Genomic DNA, 21,193 nt, shown 5'->3' on the forward strand with positions numbered 1-21,193 from the left:
AGCTAACAGACGCAAAAAATATTTGTTCAACAACGAAATGCAACTGAATCAACAAAAAAATGTAAACACTTTTCAACGTATTAATAGATTTACTGACTAATATTGACGCACGACTTTGGTTAAATAAAATTAGTCAAGGGTCTACAAATCTTTACTAATATTATTAAGATGGAAAGTTTGTTTGTCTGTTTAAACTCTATAATCTCGGCAACTGGTCTCTTTCCCATGGGAAATCATCAAATAACTCTTTCCGTTTTCGGTTGAGCCTGAACTAATAAAAACTTACACCCACCCATGTTCCTTCTTTTGCCCTTCGTATTTTGGGGCCACGGTAACCCTTTCGAACGATCCCGCTGCCCCAAACCACTTTGATCTGATTTCAAGAATTATTACCATTAGATAGCCCTTTTATTAAGGGAGGCTATAGGACAATATACCATTACCATCAGCAATAGTAAGGTAGATAAGCAGTGAGAAACACATGGACATGCTTGGGGATCCCCTTCGAGATGTTTTTTTGCCTTTGCGCCTTGCAAATGAGCCTTTACATTTCAATTTATTAAAAAAAACACTAGACCATTTCTATTTTCTCAGGGTAGAGTCAACGTCTTCCTTTCATAATGGCTTCAGATCACTGTAGTATCTTACATCGACAAATCGTCTATTATATGAAGTGTGGGGCAGTATTCTACTAATTTGACAGTACGGATAGCCGAGTGGTTGAGGTCACCATCATCACACGTGTCGCGTGTTAGATCCAAGCGTAGGCCAAGCATTTGTGTGATCCACGAATGCTTGTCCTGATTCTGAGTGTGGTGCATGTGACTTGAATGTTTGTGAAACCCCTCGTGACACAAGGATTTGATTCCTTAGAGCGGGAGTCGTTGTTTTTAATGATAAGTATTAAGGTAAATTCGATTTTATGCTGAAACATTTATCCACGTTTTTTGTTTGACGTTCAAGTCTGGTTTTTAAGTCCAGAGAAGGTTTAAATGATGATAAACTATGGAAAAGATGCAAACTGAAACACAGACAGACATTAACTATTGTATGTAGCGATGCGTCACGCCGTCCCGTTACAGTCACCAGTTGTTTTCCGTAGGTACAGCATTCGACTATATTTAATTCTGATTTGCTTGTTCAGGCGCCGTTTATCATATCCGTCGTTACGAACGTCACTAAGTTACACAATGGTTAAACTAACAAACTTCCAATTATGGTTATTTATAGGATGTTATGCTAGCAAATACAATATTTAAGGTCGATTCACACTCAAAATCAAAATTTTGATGTCACCCCTAAGACGACCCACTAACCATCTATTCTACACTCTGTCCGTGCTAAGTCGACCTTTTTGACAGGTGTCATAATGAAAATATCACAAATGGAAGAAGTGAGATTTTTCATACAAGAAATCATTTAAATGCGTAAAATTTAAAAGTTAAAAATGTTTTTTTTTTATGAGATCACTATCACTGAATATTATAAGACGATCGCAACCGTTGTATGTCTGTCCCTATATTTCTATATCTATAATTTAACAATATCACCATACCGTATGACAGTTCGTGGCGACAACAGCACTCTTTTACATAATATTGTGTACAAACACTTTTTCTACAAGTACAGGTACTTATACTAACAAATAACAATAAAGAAACAAATAACAATTCGCGACAATTAGCATTGTATTCAATACTTACTACACTATAACTTACCTATCTAATATGTAAAATTCTCGTGTCACGGTGTACGTAAAACAACTCCTCCGAAACGGCTCGACCGATTCTCATCAAATCGGACAACATTTCAGAGAACGATCGGAAACATCTTTTTTTCGTAGCCCTAACCTTTTATTATTCCGTAGAATTGATTTATATTGGAAAACGACGTTTGCTCGAACAGTTAGTATTTAATGTTGTACAATATCATTATCTAATCATAAATAAAATATGTCTAAAATAACACAATACCAACTTTATAATTTTTTTTTTTAGCCTGCTTTATATCCCAATGCTGGGCAAAGGCCTCCCCCTCTCTCTTCCACACCTCTCTATTTTGTGCAAGGCCCGGCCACGTGCGCCCCGCGTATTTGACTTTTACTTTAAAATATGAGATTGAATTAATTTAAACCTTTCATCTTACTGTAGTAATAACAATTATTATAGTCTTTCTTTATAATTTTGGACTGCCATTTATAGAAATGCATATATCTTATTTTAGTTTATCAAATATTAGTCGAGCTGTGTGCTTATAAATATGCGTTTCTGCTTAAAACTTTAAAGCAACGCAACAGATTCTGCTGAGATTGTTTTAGTATCAAAGTGATTTTTTTAAGTAGGTTTAATAAATTATTATACGTGCATAATTTACAGAATCACTTAAGAACAATTTTAAATTCTAACAATTTTAAAGTCTTTCTTTCTTTGCGCATGCTGGCTAAACCCTACGAGATAGATCGACTCTACTGCATTGTTTCCTGCGTCCTTTAAAAAGGTTTACAAAAAAGTCTGCAACAGCATTTGTCTATCTTTTCAGATTGATTCGAAGTTCATTCGAGGTTCACACAAATCCTTGTCCTACGCGGGGTTCGAACCCACACCACGTCGCGCTCGATGGGGTTATATAACCTTAATCATACCAAAAAAAATGTCTTTATAATTGTTGTCTGTTTGTATTTTCATATGTTCACGGTTATATTAGAAAAAAATCATCGACTTATATTTTTTATTTTATTATTTTGTTTTTGTTCGCAAGCTTTGCGTAACATTTAATGTTTGATTGATGTCAATCGATTCAGAAATAAAAAAGTAATGTATATAAGAATCTCGTCGCACTCGCTGGGCATTTGTATTCACGGGTATATAAAGCGCGCCGAGAGCCGCGCCGCTGCCATTAGCCATCAACTGTTGGCAGCGAGAATTACATACAACTTAGTTACATCGTCTTACACAAGTAATTAATCAAAATGTCTTATATTAATTTAAAATAAAAAATGATGAAGATTAACTTAGTTTAGTTTGTATATTTGTACAATTCAATATAGCTTTCACAATTGTTTCTGTCTTCGGTACCTTTTTTTTCAGCCGTTACTTTCCCACTGCAGGGCAAAGGCCTTCCTTAGATTCTTCCACTCTGTCCGGTCTATTGTTTTTGCCATCCACTGTTCGGTACATAGCACTGGAAAATCAACAAGAGGGATCAGGGTCTTTCTGGTTGATTTTCAGATCCTATGCATGTTAGAGGCAGTAAAGAAAATGTTCTGCTCTTCCCGTACAATTTTCTTCACAAAGACAATGGGATGAGCCGCTTTGCAGTGTGATACGGAATAAATTAATTGAAACGTCAATCAATACTGCAGAGCGTGCTCGTCTCTTGGCTCTGGGAGAATGGGAATCGGGCCTCTGGTTAAAGGCTTCAGCAAACATAGGTACGATGTTAGATAACAATACTCTCCGGCTCGCCATTTGTTTGCGTTTGGGTGTCCAATGTGTCGCATCTCATCTTTGCCAATCCGGTGAAAGAGTCGATTGCCTCTTCATCATGGCCTGTCCTGCAGCAGGAGCGCGGGGCGTATACCACGTCATGCAAATATTAATGACATCATCCGTCGTGCTCATGTCACTGCTGGTGTACCTGCCGTTTTAGAACCCTGACGAGACCTGACGGAATGTCATTACTGCCTTGGAAATTGGGTCAGCCTTTGGTGTGGGACGCGACAGGCGTCGACACGTCAGCAGTGTCGCCGGGCCTTTTATTTTTCCCATATTATGTGAATATTCCCTATTGCTATCCAATAAAGTGTAGTTGACTCTATATTTTAGTTACTTGTACGTTTGTATGATTTAATTACAAGCACTCACCGTTGTCTAAGCTCGTCAAAGAGTCCATTCGCATTAAATATAACAGTTTACAACGGGGTGCTACCAGCACAGCAGATAGGTAGTGTAGTTAATAGGAGCTCCTAGGGGAGAAGGTAGGTAACAGCAGTAGTATAAAATATAGAAGTTAGATTACTCTTTACATTTCGGTCTCGGTGATGTAGTTATAATACTAAGTGTATCCACGTGCCGGCACTAAAACATGGCTAACGTCACTCGGCGGTTCGGTTTACTCAGTAAGAGCCCTACACAACCCGTTTCCTCCCCAAAGACAGCAGATGTACATGATTCCCCCGTCATACAAAATATAATATATACCAGGGTAGAAGTTATTAGTAGTTATGAGTGGTATCAGGAGAGCAGGTGTTCGGTCTTGCGGAGACGCTATTGTGATAATACGGCAATATAAGTTAGATCAGCTAATACGGGTATTTATTATGCCCTCGAATTCAATTCATTTATTTGCACGAATATACTATTTCATAAGGTGTTATTGTTAACTAACCTACAGTACTTAGTATTGTGCCTATGTAGGGCATGCAAACATTAACAGTAGGTAACAATATAAATTATAATGAATGCCCTTCAATTGCTATTGATCGCAGCCAACACTTCGAGCAGTGTTCAACAGTTAGACTTTTATATAATCAGCCGACACTTATGTCATTTTAGTCGAGGTAACAATAACAGACATGTTTTTAAATGAAAATCCTGCTCGGAAGTCAGGTTATTAACTCCTAGTATGTAAATATAAAATGTTCTGTAGGTCCATATAGGACATCCACACGGCATGTAGATGAGCTATTTGTAAGTGGCAAGACAATGGAACCAGAATAAATGCCGGGCTTCTCTGTGTAAATCTCAAATATTCTTTTGCATGCTGAACCTGTACCAATGCATGCTTTTAATAAGGACTAAATTTTTTTCACTAGCAGTTATCCGTATTAAATTGAATAATAAAATCTTTTTCTTAATGGGAAGTCATTAAATAATCTTTTTTAGGGTGCTTTAGATTGAGCGGTATGGCGTAACCTCATGGTCGCTCGTCGCTCGCGATCTGATCACGTAACCCCATTTTTAAATTTCCCGCGTCTCGAAAAAGCGACAAAGTATGATCGCAGGAAAGTTGAAAATGTTGAGCTACGGCCTTTGCAGACGCTCATTTGCAGCTACAAATCTGGTCATGTGATATGTAACGATAAAGCTCAAAATGTTGAACTTTGTCAATCAATTCTTTGGTAATAAATACACTATAGAATAGAGAAAAGAAAAGAAAAAATTAAGTCGATGTAAATTATATAAAAGTGGTGCTGCAAACGGTCCTTAAATTAATTCCCGTAAATAATGGAATCGGACAAGGTAAATACTTTAAAACATTTCATAAAATATAAGTAAAGTATGAACACAATGTACGTTTCAACCATGATTTTGTTTCCTCATTGTACAGTTTTATCAAGTTTAAAATGTACCTATGTAACTCTTAATCACACTTGTTTCTACATAATAGCCAGTTCACAGTTAGATTATATCTAGATATTAATGTTTTGTTTTTCGGGAAATTTAAAATGGGGTCGCTCGACCAGATTGTCGCTGTAAACGAGCGACGAGCGATTGCGTGCGGTTACGCCTGAAAATTCAAATTTTTACTTACCTAAACATACCCATGTTTGTTGCTTCGCTCTTTTTGTTCCGAGTCCGCAGTAACTCTATCATACAATCGGTACAATCCCATATTATTATTTATTTCTATTGCTGAATGTGGATGTTTTTTTTTAAATCATCACAAGATTTACAATTTTTTTCTCAAAAGACTCATACTCAAAGCTGAATCACGAAAAAAGAACTACTGTCAGCCATCTTTTCTTTCAATCTCTTTCGCTTCTGTCATTTCCGTGACTAGTGTGCTCATAGGTGAATATTGTGGTTTTATTACAATTCAAGTGAATTTATACATGTAACCAGCTCGTGGTGACCGCTTAATCTTGTGTTTCAGACATACAACATGCAGAACGACGCCGGTGAATTTGTTGACTTGTACTGCCCGAGGAAATGGTGAGTGAGGTTATGTTACACTTGTTAACCACATTGTCGGCCGCAGCATGCGTCCTTATTGTTTTACATATTTGTCCAATCATTTATTTAGTGGTGGTATATTTATTGTGCCAATATTTTAGAGAATTTATCTACTTTTTTCTTTAACTTAGTACATAATAAATTATTTGTTTACCGACGTGGTACCTTCATAGTTGTCTGTTAGTCTGTCACATTATAATATTTGGGTTTCAAGTTATGTTTTGTCCCCGGACAATTCGTTACTCTTGACTCTGGTCCCCAATTCAAATAATCAAGTAGGTTGTATTACAATCCAATCTTTAATTGTCAAAATAGAATGCTAGTTATTTGAACATACACCATAATATGATGGACACTTGGGGTCAGGGTATTTTGGCTCTTATTGTTAGTAGCAATGTTCTCCAAACAACCTTTATGTGTGAAACCTTCACATTTCAAAGTATTCGTTTTAGTTTTTGAATAACTTAATAGGCACTGATCTACTTCCATTGTATTTACCATTAACTTATTACAGCTATAGGGCTAAAAGCAAATTTAAGCATCCAATATAAACAAGCAGTTGGTTATAATATCTGACTGATGTAAATATATTTATGTTCCAGCTCGGCCAGCAACCGTCTCATCCACGCCAAGGACCATGCGTCCGTACAGCTGGTGATTGCAGATGTGGACCCTGCCACGGGCCGTGCTGCTGACACCTCCAAGATGTACGTGGTGTGCGGTGCCATCCGCCGCATGGGAGAGTCCGATGACTGCATTGTCAGGCTCACCAAGAAAGACGGCATTCTGACTAAGTGAGTATTTGTGTTGTATGCTCACAAGTTTATGTAAGAACATACTATGTCAGTCACTGTCTCACATACTGTCTTCCATTATTCATTGTTATGTAAATATGAATACATATTTAAGAATTTGTTTATAGCTATTAGACTATCAGAGACACTGGAATCTGTCCATCATCAATTTTAACCCATACCTATAATGTTCTCTGTTCAAGTACTATGATATAATACCCATAATCCTCCATTTAAATATATTAATAAGCTTATTTTTTGAAATGTCTTCCGCACTTTGGCATTAAATTCTTGTGTTGTGGGAGGTTTCACAAACATTTAAGTCAAATGCATTAACACTCTGACTTAGGACAAGCATTTGTGAATGACACAAACAAACACTTGTCATTTGCGGGATCGCACATGCTACACATCATGCACGATGACTTTGGCCTGTCGACATCAACCACTCTGCTACCTGCTGTCTTCACAATGCTAATCACAACATCTTTGCTTTGTTTCAGGAACTACTGAAGTTAAGTAGTCATGTAAGAAGCATAATTTTAAGGAAAATAAAAAAAAAGTATAAAAGTTTGCTGGTTTTTTATTTTATTTATATAGTGTATATTATTATGTAAAGTATAGAATATGTTTAGAGTATAAGATTAAATATCACAACAAGAGCAGAGCCATCGCGCCGGCGGGAACGGCTGCATCTGCAGACAACACACAATATAGAGGTTACAACAATAAATACGTAGCATACTACTCAATCTCATCATCAGCAGTCTTGAATAACCCACTGCTGGGCATAGGCCTAAGTTTTTATATCATTCTCCTTCCCTATCTAAAACAACAAAATTGTTAAGAACTACACTAATTCGGTGACGAGTGCCAGCTAGAGTCACTAGACATAAGCCAGCCGCGCTCTATGTTGTTAATTCTATCTGGCAGGTGCCTAAGACGCTAACATGCTCAAAGAGAAATTAAAAATTACGATTGGTATATATGAAGAGAGATTTTGTCTGGAATGGATTCAATAATAGAAAAGATTTCCGGTTCAGAGACAAGGCGAACTATACAACATTAACTAGCGCTCACATGAACTATCAGAGCATCTAACTAAAGCGCCTTTGGCTTGACGCTTAGCAAAGTTTATATTGAGTGTGAGTTAGCACATTATCTCATCAGGCATTCTCCTAAGTTCTTTATCTGTTTAGCGTGACTACTGACCAGTTGGGTCAGAGCTTGCCGCGGCCGCCGCAGCCAGGCTTGCCGCCGGGCGGCGGGCGGCAGATGGTCTTCTTCTTGCAGCCGCGCGCGCCGACCGCGCTCAGCGCCAGACACACCACCCACCACCACAGCGACACCGCCCACTCGTACCACTGAACTCACAAATATCGTGTACACTAGCTTGGAATATATGTAATATTAGTTACATTTAAAGTAACCGAACCTATGCAAGTAGAGTGATATCAACACTGAAACTGTATAACGCGGATTAAAATTAGACACTATGCTTGTTTATGCCTTAGCTAGTCTACTGGTTTATAAAGCAGTTCTAATTCTAGATGAGTTAAAACTCAGGCCTGAAGCAACAAAAGAGAGGCAACTCGTACCCTATTAACTAACGGTCTATCTTCTGATGAAGATTTTTTTCCGCCTAGAGAGGTATTAACAAAAACAAGGGTCTGATCGACGCGCGCTGATCCAGATAGATTCGACTTCGGGATAACACGACGAATAAAAATGAGAGGCATTTTACCCTCTTAGTCGGCTATACATAGATGCTTATCATCAAGTATTAGGTATCTGCTCACCATAATATAAGTCTTCGGCTCTTCGCCTCCAGTGGGTCACCAGTACTTGGGCTTGCAGCCGCCGGGGCAGCGCGGCGGCCGGCACGACGGCTTCCTCTTGCACGCTACAGCGCCCACCACCTGACACACACACACAGACACGTCACCCTGATGACCGGACGAGGGAGTGGGACGATAACAGTTTACGACGTCCTGTATATCTTCCCCCGTCTCATCGCTCAAGTACCTCGGTCTCCTTTTTCCCGAGTCGTGGGTGGACGTGACTTATAGTTAACTAGCTTGCGGCTTCACCCTGAATGCCGGTTTTGACAGAAAATCTTTCTCTCCTTTACAGAAGTCAAATAAGGTAATAAGATATTTTATTTAGAAATACAACCCTATTTATATAACTTCGTTTAGAGGTGTACCTATCAGATAATGAAAGAAATGCTTTTATAAATTGCATGCACACCACTGACACCCAAGCTAAGATTAAACTTGGGTTATAGGTGCCATTGGTCTCAAAATAGCTATTGAGTTAATCTGAGTTGTCAGCAACCTCACATACAAACATACTGACGTTCTTCGATGATAAGAAGTGGTGTGGTCGTGTTAACGGTGCTACAAGTTACATCTAGCATCGCATTAGGAAACAATACTGCCAAGCTAGTGAGTGGGCCACAGTCTGGTCAGAAACAGCACACTCGATATGGGCTTCAAGAAGGTAACTATATTTGACAAGTCTTGTAATGCAATGTGGCAGCTACTGCACCGACACTGATCTCACTTCATCTATGAATATTAAAATGATAGCAATGCATATTTGCATAAGGTATTCCCTATGTAAAGCTATTCAAAGGCACGCTTTGCTTAAATAGATGTTAGCTAAGTACTAAGCGACAGACTACTAAGAGTAATGTTACAAAGTAGAGTGTCAGTGTCAGTGAAAGTGAATGGTTGAGTAACAACAGCAGGTTAGCGGCGAGGCAACAACGATCACTGCGGAGGGCAACGCGCACGGTTCACATCGGTCACTGTGCACTGTGGGAGCCGGCGCGACTCCCAACCCACCTGTATGAGTAGACAGAGCAGCCACCAGATGCCGCTCCCGGAATTATTCATATTTGTTAGTGTAGTCGCAGTGTCCGTGCCGTCAGCTCACTACATCGTGTTAGTTATTGCACTTGTATTTTACTGCTTTATTTTTACGTGTAATTTTGATTGTGTCATGGCCCAAATTTTCTTTTGTTCTGTTCTGTCATCATGTCAACTTCTTTTTTCATGGGCTTGTGTGTTCGGCCAGAGACAGCGGCTGTCAGCTGGGAAGGGAGCTGTGTGGAGGATTTGCTTGGATCCTGCAAGAGGTTTGGAGCATAGACTATGCGTATAGGATTCTTAGGTAAACGGAACTGGAGGCAGTAAGATCCTCATCATTAGTCTACAAATGAGGTCTAAAAGCATTTATTTAGGACTTAGTTTTACTTTTGTATTATGTAGAATTTTAATATGTCATCATTGTCTGTGGTCTGCTGGTGGGAACCCGTTCCTATTATCTTTAAAATATCGAGATAGCACAACTAGATATAACCTTACTACCTCACTGTAATGCCTGCAATTTTATCTAGGTTTTATTGAAATTTGTAGTTTCCTCTTTTCAATTCCACCTCGTTTCATCGTGGTTTCCTCTCCTATGTTTTACAATAAGGTACAGCTACAATAACAACACACATAATTCAAGAATTATGATATATTTGTAGCAACATAATTATAACAAAAATCGTTAAGAGCCTAAGTACATGTCGCATCGGGGTAGCAGAAGACCTGCGCGGCGAGGTAGTGTCGCAGCGCGCGCCAGTAGCCGCGGCAGAGCGCGCACAGCGACGTGTCCCGCGCGCGCTCCTTGGGCGGCAAGCGCGCGTGGCGCCGCTCGCCCGCGCGCTCGCCGAACTGCTCGTCGAGCCGCTCGCCGAACCGCTCGAAGCGCTCGAACTGCTGCAGTCGCTCGCGGTCTGGCGGCTCTACGCTTCGCGTGCGCCGCGTCGTCGCGGGCAGCGCTTGCAACCGTTTCGCTTGCGAGTACAACTTACACACATTATTCATGACAAGTTCATAGCCAGCCTGGCTTTTTATACAACGTTCTAGTCAAAATAATAGTTTAAAGAAAATTTATAGTTGAAAGAAACTATATTTGAATCAATACACACTCCTGATTTCGTAATGATTAATTCGATAAGTCAAAAAAGATACAAAAGCACAACACACATTGGAAAAGTCGAACAGGAAGCGACCTTCAGCAGTAAATAGTAAGGAGCGGGGGCGTGCTAATCCATTGGTCAGAGTGAGTGCGTGTGTGTATGTATGTAGGGTGTGGTACTCACATGCACAGGGTCATCGAGGTCAAACCCGCAGCGCGGGTCGCCGGCGCTCGAGCCCGAGCCCGCGCGACTCTCGCCCTGCACCACGCTGCAGACACACCGCGGTATTGACAAGGACGGTACGGACAAGTCGGTGGTATGGTTCCATGAGGAGCAGGTGTGTGCATACCTCTCGGTGGCTATGTTGGGGCGGTGCGCGGTCGGGGGCAGAGCCTCCTGCGGCGGGATGTCGAGCGCGCACGTGTTGGCCACAGCGCGCAGCGCAGCCAGCCGGCTGGCGGGCGCGGGGGGCGCGGCCGGGGGCGCGGGCGCAGCGGGGGGCGCGGCCCCGCCCCCGCCGCGCACGCTGGCCGTGTGGTGCGACACGTGCAGGGTCCGCGCGCGCCGCCGCTCGGGCTCGGTGGCCACCAGCTTGTCGGACACGGACACGGAGCCGGACGATGGGGGCGCGGGGGGCGCGGCGCGGGGGCGCGACGCAGGAGACCTCGCGCGCGCCGCGAACAAGCGGTTGAGCTCGTCCAGCTTGTTCATGATGATCTTGTAGGTCTTGCACTCGTCGGAGCGGTGCTTGTCGCGGCGGCGCTGGTCGCGCGTGCTGCGGCTGCTGGAGCTGACGTCGCTGGTGTCGCTGGAGCGCTCGGAGCGGCGGCGCGGGCGCTCGCTGAGGCGCTCGCACAGCTGCGCCACGCGCGCGATCTGCGCTTGCTGGTCCAGCAGCGCGCGCTCGCACACCGCGCGGAAGGCGCGCAGCGAGTTGCTGGACCCGGCCGCCGCCGCCGCCACACTCGCCTCCCCCCCGCCGCCCACTCCCCCGCCAGCTCCACCGCCTCCGCCTCCTCCGCCGCCACCAGGCGCGCGTCTGTATAACAACTTGACGGATCTACATACACTTTTAAGGTTTACGACTTGTTGGGTACGTGTTGCGACTGGAACCTAAAAACAAATCATATTAAATTCGCACGCACCTGTGTGGGCGATGCTTGCGGCGCGCGTAGCTGCCGTCGGAGAGGCCGGAGTCGTGTGAGAAGCGCTTGGCGTGCGGCGGCGGGCGCGAGCCGCTGCTGCTGCTGGCGGCGGACACCGCGGGGGCGGGCGCCGTCAACAGCGCTGACGACAGCGCGCCACCCACCGGCTTGCCCGCGTCCACCACCAGCTGCTCACTGCAGACAGTGCACACAGTTGGTACGGGTTACTCACTCACTCTCAGTACACCTGTGGCCACACTGAACACTGCACGCTCACCATCGCAGCAGGTGCGGGTCGGTGCGCGGGGGCCGGACGCTGCCGCGCATGTACTTGTCCAGGTCGATGATGTCGGGGGGCGCGCCGCCGCCGCCGGACCACGAGCCCGACGACGAGTGCGCCGACATACTGCCTCGGCTACCTGCGCACACACAAACACATACATAGCACACAGTGCAAGTGGAATTACACAGGGCCATAACACACAAATTAGAGCTGATTATTAGACAATGCGATTAGTAACACACACGTACTCATGGATTTTCACAATTTATAAACATAAAAGTGTACAATTTCATACTGTCAATAGATTTCTGTTACGTTATATTTTTATCTCAATCAGTATATTATCCTGAAATATAGATGTAGACAACACAATCTATTGAATAAAACATTAATATTCTGTCACCAAGTCACTGAGTATTACTCTCGTCGCCTGCAACAGCACACACACTCCTGAATATTACCTGCTTGTGGTCTGACAGCTGCGTGTCTCGTGCAGCTGTTACCTGGCTCTGCGCGGGTCTGCCTGTGCCCGGCTATCCTGTAGCTATGTCTGCGTGGCTCGGGGCGCGTGTTACCTGGTTCCGTGCGTGCTCGGTGTGAGGGGCTGCGGCGCGCGGGGCGCGGGGCGCGCGCTCACTCCCCGCATGGCGCCTCGGCCTCCGGAATCTCTGACGCAGACTGACGCGCTGACACACGTCACGCTGACAGCTTCCATGTTCGAATGGCCGTTATACTGAGGAGGTTGGTGTCAGCTCCAGCACTCCAATACTCTTTTGTGTGTTATACCAAGCTTTCACCACCGCCATGGAGTATGATGTGCTTTAAAGCATGTAGCTGATAGTGAACAGGCCTGATGTAGGTCCCGGTATGAGCTTGCTATAAAGGTATTGCTGGTTGTACAACTAGTGCTGTTGAATTGATTTATCGTCCTGCTATTGACGGTCCCTTAATTGATATTTCATTTAATAAGTAAAGGTGGGCTTCTATATAGTTTTTTTTAAACGACTATCGCAGTAATCATTTTTATCCTTTTATTGAAGTGTTTCGAGACACTTCACCCACATTGGCTTAGGCACTGGTTCACTGAACGACTTGTTGCTAATACCTTAGTAGATCCCATTCATTGTCCGTGATACACAAAAGTGTATACAAAATCGCGTTACATCATTTAGCTCCCAATAATAATTGGGCACCAACCGCCATATCCCTGGATCGCATTTATATCTTTTATAAAAAAACATCTGCTACTTTGTTCATATAATAAGATTTCACTACACATACTTACCTGCACATATACAACAAGGGAAAAGTAAATGAAACAACAGCGTAACGTTACGGCAAGTTAATTTTATTACATTATAATTAATTAGAGTAAGTTACATTATTAATTTAATTAGTTCATTCGGCGAGTCGTGTGACGTCACGCCTCACGCACACCGCCGCACCTCACGTACACAGGCCCCGCCATACACACACACATACATACATACATTCATTCATTCATTCACAAGGCAACAAAATAATTACTGCTCGTCGTTGCGCGCCATGTACTCACGCATACTCATATACACACACTAAGCCAACGTCGGAACATCAGTCACAGTTGACTTTATTTCTAAAGCACATGCACAGCAACTGTGAAGTATTCTCGCTCGCTGCCCTCACACACACTCACACACACACTCACACACATACACTCACACAAGCCTGATGAGCTACACAGCCAGTTGCCCTCGCAGTACACACAGTACATTTGACAATACATACATTTACGTACAAAACCCCTCGCGACGTACAGTCAGAACAAAATAACAATAATATGTACAAACAATAATTCTATTCGGACCGCGCCGCGTACAGTCGACATCACAAGTAGATGATGAATTTTATTTCAATATAAAAATATACAAATTGAGTATTACATCAGCCTCCATACGAAATGCTAGAATCAATTTTAAACATTTTCACAAAATCGTGTAACCTAACATGAATACTTTGTGCAATTCGCAGTTCACTACTTTTACAACTAGATGGCGTTGTTTTCGATATTATGTAAATGATTTGTTCGCTTGTCGGGTACTCACACGAGTGCTATACACACACGCATGTGTGAGGCCGTCACATACACACGCAAACTAAACAATGAAAACACAGGATCGCCGCTCAATCTTCGCACCATCATTTGCATTGTGTCGCTGTGTTGTGGGCAGAGCCTGTGGAGGGCGGAGTCTGCGTGGGCGGGGCCTGCACACGTGACTAGGGCGGGGGCGGGGCGCGGGCGCTGCGTCACTGGCTGTTGGCCAGCTCATCCATGCGGCATCTGCAAGCACACATCGAGGTGTTACGAGAATATTGTTAGACTAGAAATATACTAGGTACGCCAGGTAAGTACCTGACGGCCATCTCGGCGACCTCCAGTCCCGGGTAGTCCAGCTCCTTCACCAGACACAGCACTGCTGACAGCAGGTTCGAATTCTGCGACAAACACATCATAATGAAAACCTACAGCAACACGAACAGTTTGAGTTATATTGATCGAGAAATACGATTTTGTCGGTCAAAATAAAAAGGCGTGTTAATAATAACGGCACTTCCTCATATTTTAGACAAGTACGCCAACGTATGTATTGCCCAACCCGCATCACCCGCACGGTACGCACCCTGGCGACGGGTCTGCGCGTGAAGCCGCGATGCTCGGCCATGACGGCGGAGGGGTACTCCCTGTCCCGCTCTCTCTCGCGCTCGCGCTCGGGCCGCTCTCGCTCCCACGCCTCGCCGCTGCCGCGCTGCGACATCTGACCGAGGGACTCCGACCTGAACGCAGGGAGTACAAGATGAAGGTGAATATTCAAGTCACATGCGCAAGGACACCCACACTCAGGACAAGCATTCGTAGATCACACAAACCCTTGTCCCGCGATTGGTGTGGTGACTTCAACCATTCGGCTCTGCACAACTCGCAAGATCAAATGAGTTAAAATAGTAATCTTATTCGTTTTTAATATTGACTTCTAATGCAAAGACACTGTTAACTGCTGTCAAAACAAAATTTACTTAATGTTAAAAGTTTTGGAGTCGTAGGTGTACGTTACCTGTCGCTCCTCTCGCAGGGCGGCGGGTCGTAGGGCGGCGAGGCGGGCGCGCCGCTGTAGCGACACTCGCCGTTGGTTCCGTACGCGTACTCCTGCACACATACACACGGTTACTATGCTGTTCACACACATACTTAACAAACGTATAGAAATAGGAGGAAGGCTCGTCTGTCGAGTGGTCTTCAAGAAACACAATATCATCGTATGTTCAGTGTCTCATCACTGTGCAGTGTGGTCGAACATAGAAGCAAGAAATATGTAGGACATGCCATCAGGCTTGGTCTTCTGTTGGTTTTAAACCGGCCAAGTAGGAGTTGGACTCGCGACACAAAAATTTATGACCTTTGCTTGACCAACCATTGCTTGGTCTCGATCTTCATTGGTAAGTATTTATTGTAATAACGGCAACAAAAATGCATCATCTGTGAAAATTTCAATTCAACTCAATCATTTTCTGGTGACTGCCGGAGTGAAAGGCAGAAAATCAGATAGCTGTCCTGTTTTTACTTCTTCGAGAACCCTAATAAGGAACACCCTGACCTTTTCGTTACCTTTTCCTTGGCGTTAAAATAACGCTCACAGAACAGTCGAAAGAATCAGTGGAAAATGGTATCTTAATAGTGAGATTAATGCAAACCAAATGACAATGTATTCAACATGTATGAAAATTGACACAGAGTAACAAACTAATGGAGTGCTCACACAAATATTTCAGTACTAATGTCGTTAGGTGCACTCGTAAAGTACTACCACTCATAGTGTTGATCACTCTGTGTCACATATTACTGGAGTTACATGTTACTATGAGTGTGTGTGAGTGGCAAGCCGATGTGTGTATGTGTGTGTGTGTGTGTGTGTGTGTGTACCTTGACGCTGTGTGCGGAGAGCGAGTGTCGCAGCGACATGGAGCAGGCGTCGGGTGAGCGCGCCGACGAACGCGCCTGCAACACACACAACATGCTTGTTCCTGCCCGCACCCGGGGAGAGGCCCGTATGCGAGACCAGGACGGAGAGAGAGCGACTCGTTTTGTTTTAGTATTGTTAATGTCAAAAGCAGAAGTAAAACTCGACGCAAACTATTAGTCTTTGCCTACAGTATTGTCGATATTCATCAATAATCTTTGTGGCGCGAGGTGTTTACGAACTATCGCATGAAACAACGTCCAGACCTAGAACAAGCATGTCTGAATCGCACATACTTGTCATGCGCGGAAATGGAACCCGCGACACAACGCGCCCGTGCTTATTGGCGTGGTGATCTACACCACTCGGCTATTCGTGTATATGCTAGTTCACACTATTATTACGAAATAATACGTATTACAATCTAAAATCTAATACTTCCTAACCTAATTAACTTAAAATACAGGTGAACTACATGATCTAACTATCATTAATAATCATTATAATCATTAGTGAACGATTGAAACTCATGATTGTAACGAACCAGGGGATCAACAACATCTTCGAGTGTTACAGTTGTGGAAGAGAGATGCCGCTCGTGACCGTGTGTCGCGCTGTCTCGCTTCCACAGCTGCAACAATATGACCTTGAGAGATGCTTGTTGGTGGCCCGCTGGGAGGCAGCGTAAGCGTGACGTCATGTCTGTGACTCAAATTGGATGAGTCTACTGTGGTCTGACATTCGTGATTGAATAACACAGAGTAAATAGCTAATGGAGTGTTGAACAATATTTCGCGTGATCAGTCAGCAGTTATTGATAAACATGCAGATTTAAGGACTATCAACAATTAATCAATAGTTTGATTTATATCTTCTCAAGTACACACGTGTATTTAAGCCTTTTTTGTGGAACTGGAGTTTCAGGATTTTGTAGCTCAGTCTCAAAACTAAGCCATTTTACTTGATTGTATTTCGAAACTCAGTAAATCTGACACGATTTTCAGTCATTTTCAATAAACTTTATATTTACAACAAATATCTCACACCAGTTCATGCCCCCCTCCACTGGCTACCTGCTCTGTGTCACCGTGTGTCACTGTGTGTGTTTGTATGTGTGTACTCACGTCGTAGTGCGAGCGCGTCATGGCGGGGTGGTCGTAGCGCTCGTCCGAGTCGGGCGACGCGGCCGCCTGCACGCGCCGCGGCGGCGACGCCGGGCACTGCAACACGACGAGAGAGAGAGATACTAACATTACTACACATCATACACAACTCACTTTCTTATTAAATGATGTAATGGTTTACTCACGCGTATTTATCGGGGGAGCCCGACTTGTTTCGGACCCAACCGGAGTCCTTAATCATGAGCTGACGAGACGGGCAAGTTTGACTCGCGATCCCGCCGCGCGAGTAAACCGTTACATCATTTAATAATGAATCGGTCTCACGATAGTTATTATAAAAACTTATTTCCTTTAAAAAACCCATATCTATTTACTATTAACACCGTTTTGACCAGAGTTACGAAGCTATTCGGGCGACCGACACTATATTGTGATTGCAGTGATTGCAGCAATCCACTTTATGTTGGTGAGTAAATACAGTGAGACGACAATCAGCGTGGAGCGTGGTGATGTAAGCAAAAGGGGAAACCGTCACCAGTGGCATATACAGTATTTCCCTTCATTTGGAGAAGCCATCTTTCCGAATGACATATTATCAAGTGATTCCTGCCGCCGCTGTAGAAAAGATATCTTTTCAGCTAATCTTTTTGCCGGCATTTGGTGGAGAGGGCTTTGTCCGGTAATGGGACTTTACCTAATCTCTCTAGTAACAATTATACATGACGTCACAATATCTATTAAAAAACATCTATGAATTACAAATACATGTAATCGGTGCCTTATTTATATGAAAACACAAGCTTAAGCAGTCTAGGTAGAAAGCAACAATATGATCAGTGCAGTGTATTAAGAATATTACAATTACAAGCTCTATAACAGTACATGCTACAGCGATACACAAAGTACATATATGCAACACATAACAACATATCAGTATCATATACGATATCTAACATACTCCCCACTTGAAGTCACCTACACATGACATAACGCAAATTATCAATTCCTTTTTATCTACTCCCGCACTAAGGAGTTTAGTCCTTGTGTCGCAGAGGGGTCTAAACCTTAGAACAAGCATTCATGGGTCACACAAAAGTTGTAGGTTTGTTGGTGTTTGTAGTTGTAGGTGTCTTACTACTGGGCACCAGAGCAGTCGATCGATTACAGTCACCAATCTACTGTAGTCGGAACAGACCCGCAGCGTTAGGAGCTATAGTTGTCAGGAGTGAGATGACTTGCGTTACCTTGTGTTTAAAGACCTTATTCTAAACACTACTCGCAGGTCACTACTAGGTGCCTATAGGTCAGTGCGTGGACTCACCGGCGGCGGCTCGACGCGCGCGGGCTCGGGTTCGACGCCGGCCTCCGAGCTGTCGCTGCCCTGCGCCCACACGTTAGCTCACACAGTGGACAACGATACTCGACACTCACGTAAAAGACTAACCAAACTACTCTTTTACGATTGGTAAGGAGATCAAGTTGCACTTGACTTTGACCTATCTGAAGCATTTGACACTGTAGCGTATCTCACGCAGGTATATTATTATGAAAGATATTACGAAGCATTTCAAACTGTGATCCATGTTTATTAATCACTTTACACAATCTAAATAATAATTTTAATTTTTGATGCGACTTGTCAATTTGTACCTCAATTTGACATTAAAATTGAGTGTCTCACAGGGAAGTATTCTGTGGCCAATATCTTGTCCCATAAGATTTGAAACTTAAATATATGTATACTGACAGAATACTGCTATTATTTTACAATTTACAAAGTGTTTACAAGTTTACAAACTCATCCTTTTTTACTGACTCGAGGTGAGAGAGTAAATGGTTTTTCTCACATCAATTGTCTCAAGGAAATTAAATATCGCTCTCTGCGTGACACCAACAATGGGACAGTTGTAAGTCATTCTAATCTATACAATCGTTTATACAAATAACTATTAAATTATATCCATAATATATTTACAAATTAATATTTTTCGCGTGCCACGGTTGGTCAAGTATCGCTGAGCCACAAATTGTATATATTATTAATTAGTTACAACATACAACAGGTCAATGTGTTAATCTTCAATCATACATAATATATCGTCTGATTATATTCGCTACTGACCTCTATTATAATACGCTTGACTTGCGAATTCTTTATAAAACATCACCTGTTTTTTGTCTTCCTATGACTTTGTCTATGTAATTTACAAAACCCAGTGATTTATATGGTTTAAACTGAAATCATGAATCCAAAGAGCCCTTTTGGCGTATTATAATACAGGTCACTAATACCACCTGACACTGGCAGTACAATCAGTCTCAACACATCACACACTAGTGTTAACATCAGGCGTCATTCGTATCCACTCGTGTATGCATGTTGTTAGTGTCTGTATGTATGTGTGTTACCTCGTGCCTGGTCGGACGCGTGTAGTAGTCGGGCTCGCGATCGGGACTGGACTCGCACGACCGCTGCCGCCGGTACTGACCGTAGCTCTCTTGCTGCGAATGTTAAATATTAACGAATAAATACTAGACATTTATTAACTAATCCATCTATATAACCCTGATTAGAACCAGGGATGGGTGAATAATAAGTATTTTTGTGCATATTGTCAACTCCATTATCATCCTAGCCTTTTCCCAACTATTGTGGTCGGTTTCCAGTCTAACCAGATTCAGCTATGTACCAGTGTTTTACAAGGAGCGACTGCCTATCTGACCTCCTCAAACCAGTTACTTGAGCAACACACCCTTTACTCAGACTGGTTGTCAGACTTCCTAGCTTCTAACTACCCGTATCGACTACAATTTAACGTGACTTCCGAAATACGGTATTAAACCTTTATATTGACCTCATAGCTAATCGTGTAATGTTCTCACCTGTTGCGGATACCCCTCGTCGTCGGAGTCGGGGATGTGCAGCCCGCGCCGCATCGCCTCCTGAACCTGAAACACACACATACATGAAAATTTACTAAACTATCACGTTTCAATGCAATACCGTCACATTTGTGGATGGGAGACGCCGGTCTACGTCGTATAGTGCGCTACCTCCCTCCCACAATCTTTAAGATTCGTTGATAGGGTTCAAATGGAGACCGTCTCTGTAATTCGAAAATAAAGACTTTATCGTTCCGGATAAAAAGTTCATATTTCATGGATCTTTGATATATGTAGACATTTGAATACAGTCGGATCATACTCACTTCATCAGGCTGCACCAGCACGTTGTCTAACTTCTCTAAGTTCGGTAGATTCCTAAGCACTGTCATTCTGTATCTGAAAGTAGAAACAATCCTGAATCAGTCACAGGTTATGTCGTACGATCCTGTTGTTGAAGTGGAATATTTTAATTTTACTCCCCCTTTTTGCTATTTCTCAAAGCTAATTCACGGTACCATGGCTTTTAACATTTTAGATATTTGCAGATGTGAACGGATCCCACTCGCAGGTTGCGGATCTCGTGCAGGTAGCTAGTTGAGTGGCGGTACTCACTGCGGATGCTGCGTGCAGGGGTTCTCGTCGAGCCACAGGCTGGTGAGGTCGGGCAGGTGCCGCAGGTGGCGGATCTCGTGCAGGTCGTTGATCTCGTTCTTGCGCACGTACAGCTCGCGCAGCCGCCGGCAGCCCGCGAAGTCGCCCAGCGTGCGGATCTTGTTTATACTGGAATGTTCGAAACAGGCGAGTTACATAACGAATAAATAGGTTTAATTATTAAGTATCGAACGAGGTTTTCCGAAATAAGTTTCTCAGAAATTCTTTCACAATTCTCTATCCCCCGCCACGTCTAATCAGTCCACGCGGTATGCATTTAATTCATCCCGCTAACAGTTCCTTGGGGGGTGGCTGTTTGTCTGTTGGTACGCATTGTTTTGTGTGAACATCAGGAATATAATACTGCCGTAGCTGACAACTTCATATT

The 21,193-nt window shown here is 43.3% G+C and overlaps 2 protein-coding genes and 1 pseudogene across 5 annotated transcripts in view; 1 reads left to right on the forward strand and 2 right to left on the reverse strand.

The window, feature by feature from the left end:
• Positions 1 to 5,692: 5,692 nt before the first annotated feature.
• LOC113500363 (40S ribosomal protein S21) lies at positions 5,693 to 7,321 on the forward strand. Of its 2 annotated transcripts, XM_026881132.1 has the most exons (4): positions 5,694 to 5,792; positions 5,875 to 5,933; positions 6,557 to 6,748; positions 7,252 to 7,321. In XM_026881132.1, the coding sequence occupies exons 2-4, from the start codon at positions 5,884 to 5,886 to the stop codon at positions 7,259 to 7,261; spliced, it is 252 nt and encodes an 83-aa protein (XP_026736933.1). In that variant the 5' UTR covers positions 5,694 to 5,792; positions 5,875 to 5,883; the 3' UTR covers positions 7,262 to 7,321. The 2 variants fall into 2 exon arrangements, with proteins under 2 accessions (XP_026736934.1, XP_026736933.1); XM_026881133.1 differs by lacking the exon at positions 7,252 to 7,321 and having other exon boundaries at positions 5,693 to 5,792; positions 6,557 to 6,752.
• On the reverse strand, positions 7,316 to 13,406 carry LOC113500233 (annotated as a pseudogene).
• Positions 13,407 to 13,552: 146 nt separating this feature from the next.
• LOC113500362 (protein C21orf2 homolog) overlaps positions 13,553 to 21,193 on the reverse strand; it is a 48,654-nt gene continuing 41,013 nt past the window's right edge. The window contains exons 3-13 of one of the 3 annotated variants that reach the window (XM_026881129.1): positions 20,767 to 20,934; positions 20,478 to 20,550; positions 20,152 to 20,217; positions 19,678 to 19,770; positions 18,590 to 18,649; positions 17,269 to 17,364; positions 16,108 to 16,182; positions 15,242 to 15,333; positions 14,810 to 14,963; positions 14,542 to 14,624; positions 13,553 to 14,469 (exon numbers count right to left, since the gene is read on the reverse strand). In XM_026881129.1, the coding sequence (XP_026736930.1) occupies positions 14,436 to 14,469; positions 14,542 to 14,624; positions 14,810 to 14,963; positions 15,242 to 15,333; positions 16,108 to 16,182; positions 17,269 to 17,364; positions 18,590 to 18,649; positions 19,678 to 19,770; positions 20,152 to 20,217; positions 20,478 to 20,550; positions 20,767 to 20,934 (994 nt within the window). In that variant the 3' untranslated portion in view covers positions 13,553 to 14,435. The remainder of the gene's footprint in view (positions 14,470 to 14,541; positions 14,625 to 14,809; positions 14,964 to 15,241; positions 15,334 to 16,107; positions 16,183 to 17,268; positions 17,365 to 18,589; positions 18,650 to 19,677; positions 19,771 to 20,151; positions 20,218 to 20,477; positions 20,551 to 20,766; positions 20,935 to 21,193) is intronic. The other 2 variants (XM_026881130.1, XM_026881131.1) reach the window with 2 other exon arrangements.

Source organism: Trichoplusia ni, chromosome 13 (genome assembly GCF_003590095.1).
Source record: "Trichoplusia ni isolate ovarian cell line Hi5 chromosome 13, tn1, whole genome shotgun sequence".
NCBI classification, from domain to species: domain Eukaryota; kingdom Metazoa; phylum Arthropoda; class Insecta; order Lepidoptera; family Noctuidae; genus Trichoplusia; species Trichoplusia ni.

What these genes read in the sequence shown, in the direction of transcription:
- LOC113500363 (XM_026881132.1), top strand. Translation starts at nt 5,884, where the DNA reads ATGCAGAACGACGCCGGTGAATTTGTTGACTTGTACTGCCCGAGGAAA. An exon ending in TTGTACTGCCCGAGGAAATG is followed by an intron (nt 5,934 to 6,556) that starts GTGAGTGAGGTT and finishes TTTATGTTCCAG; the next exon opens with CTCGGCCAGCAACCGTCTCA.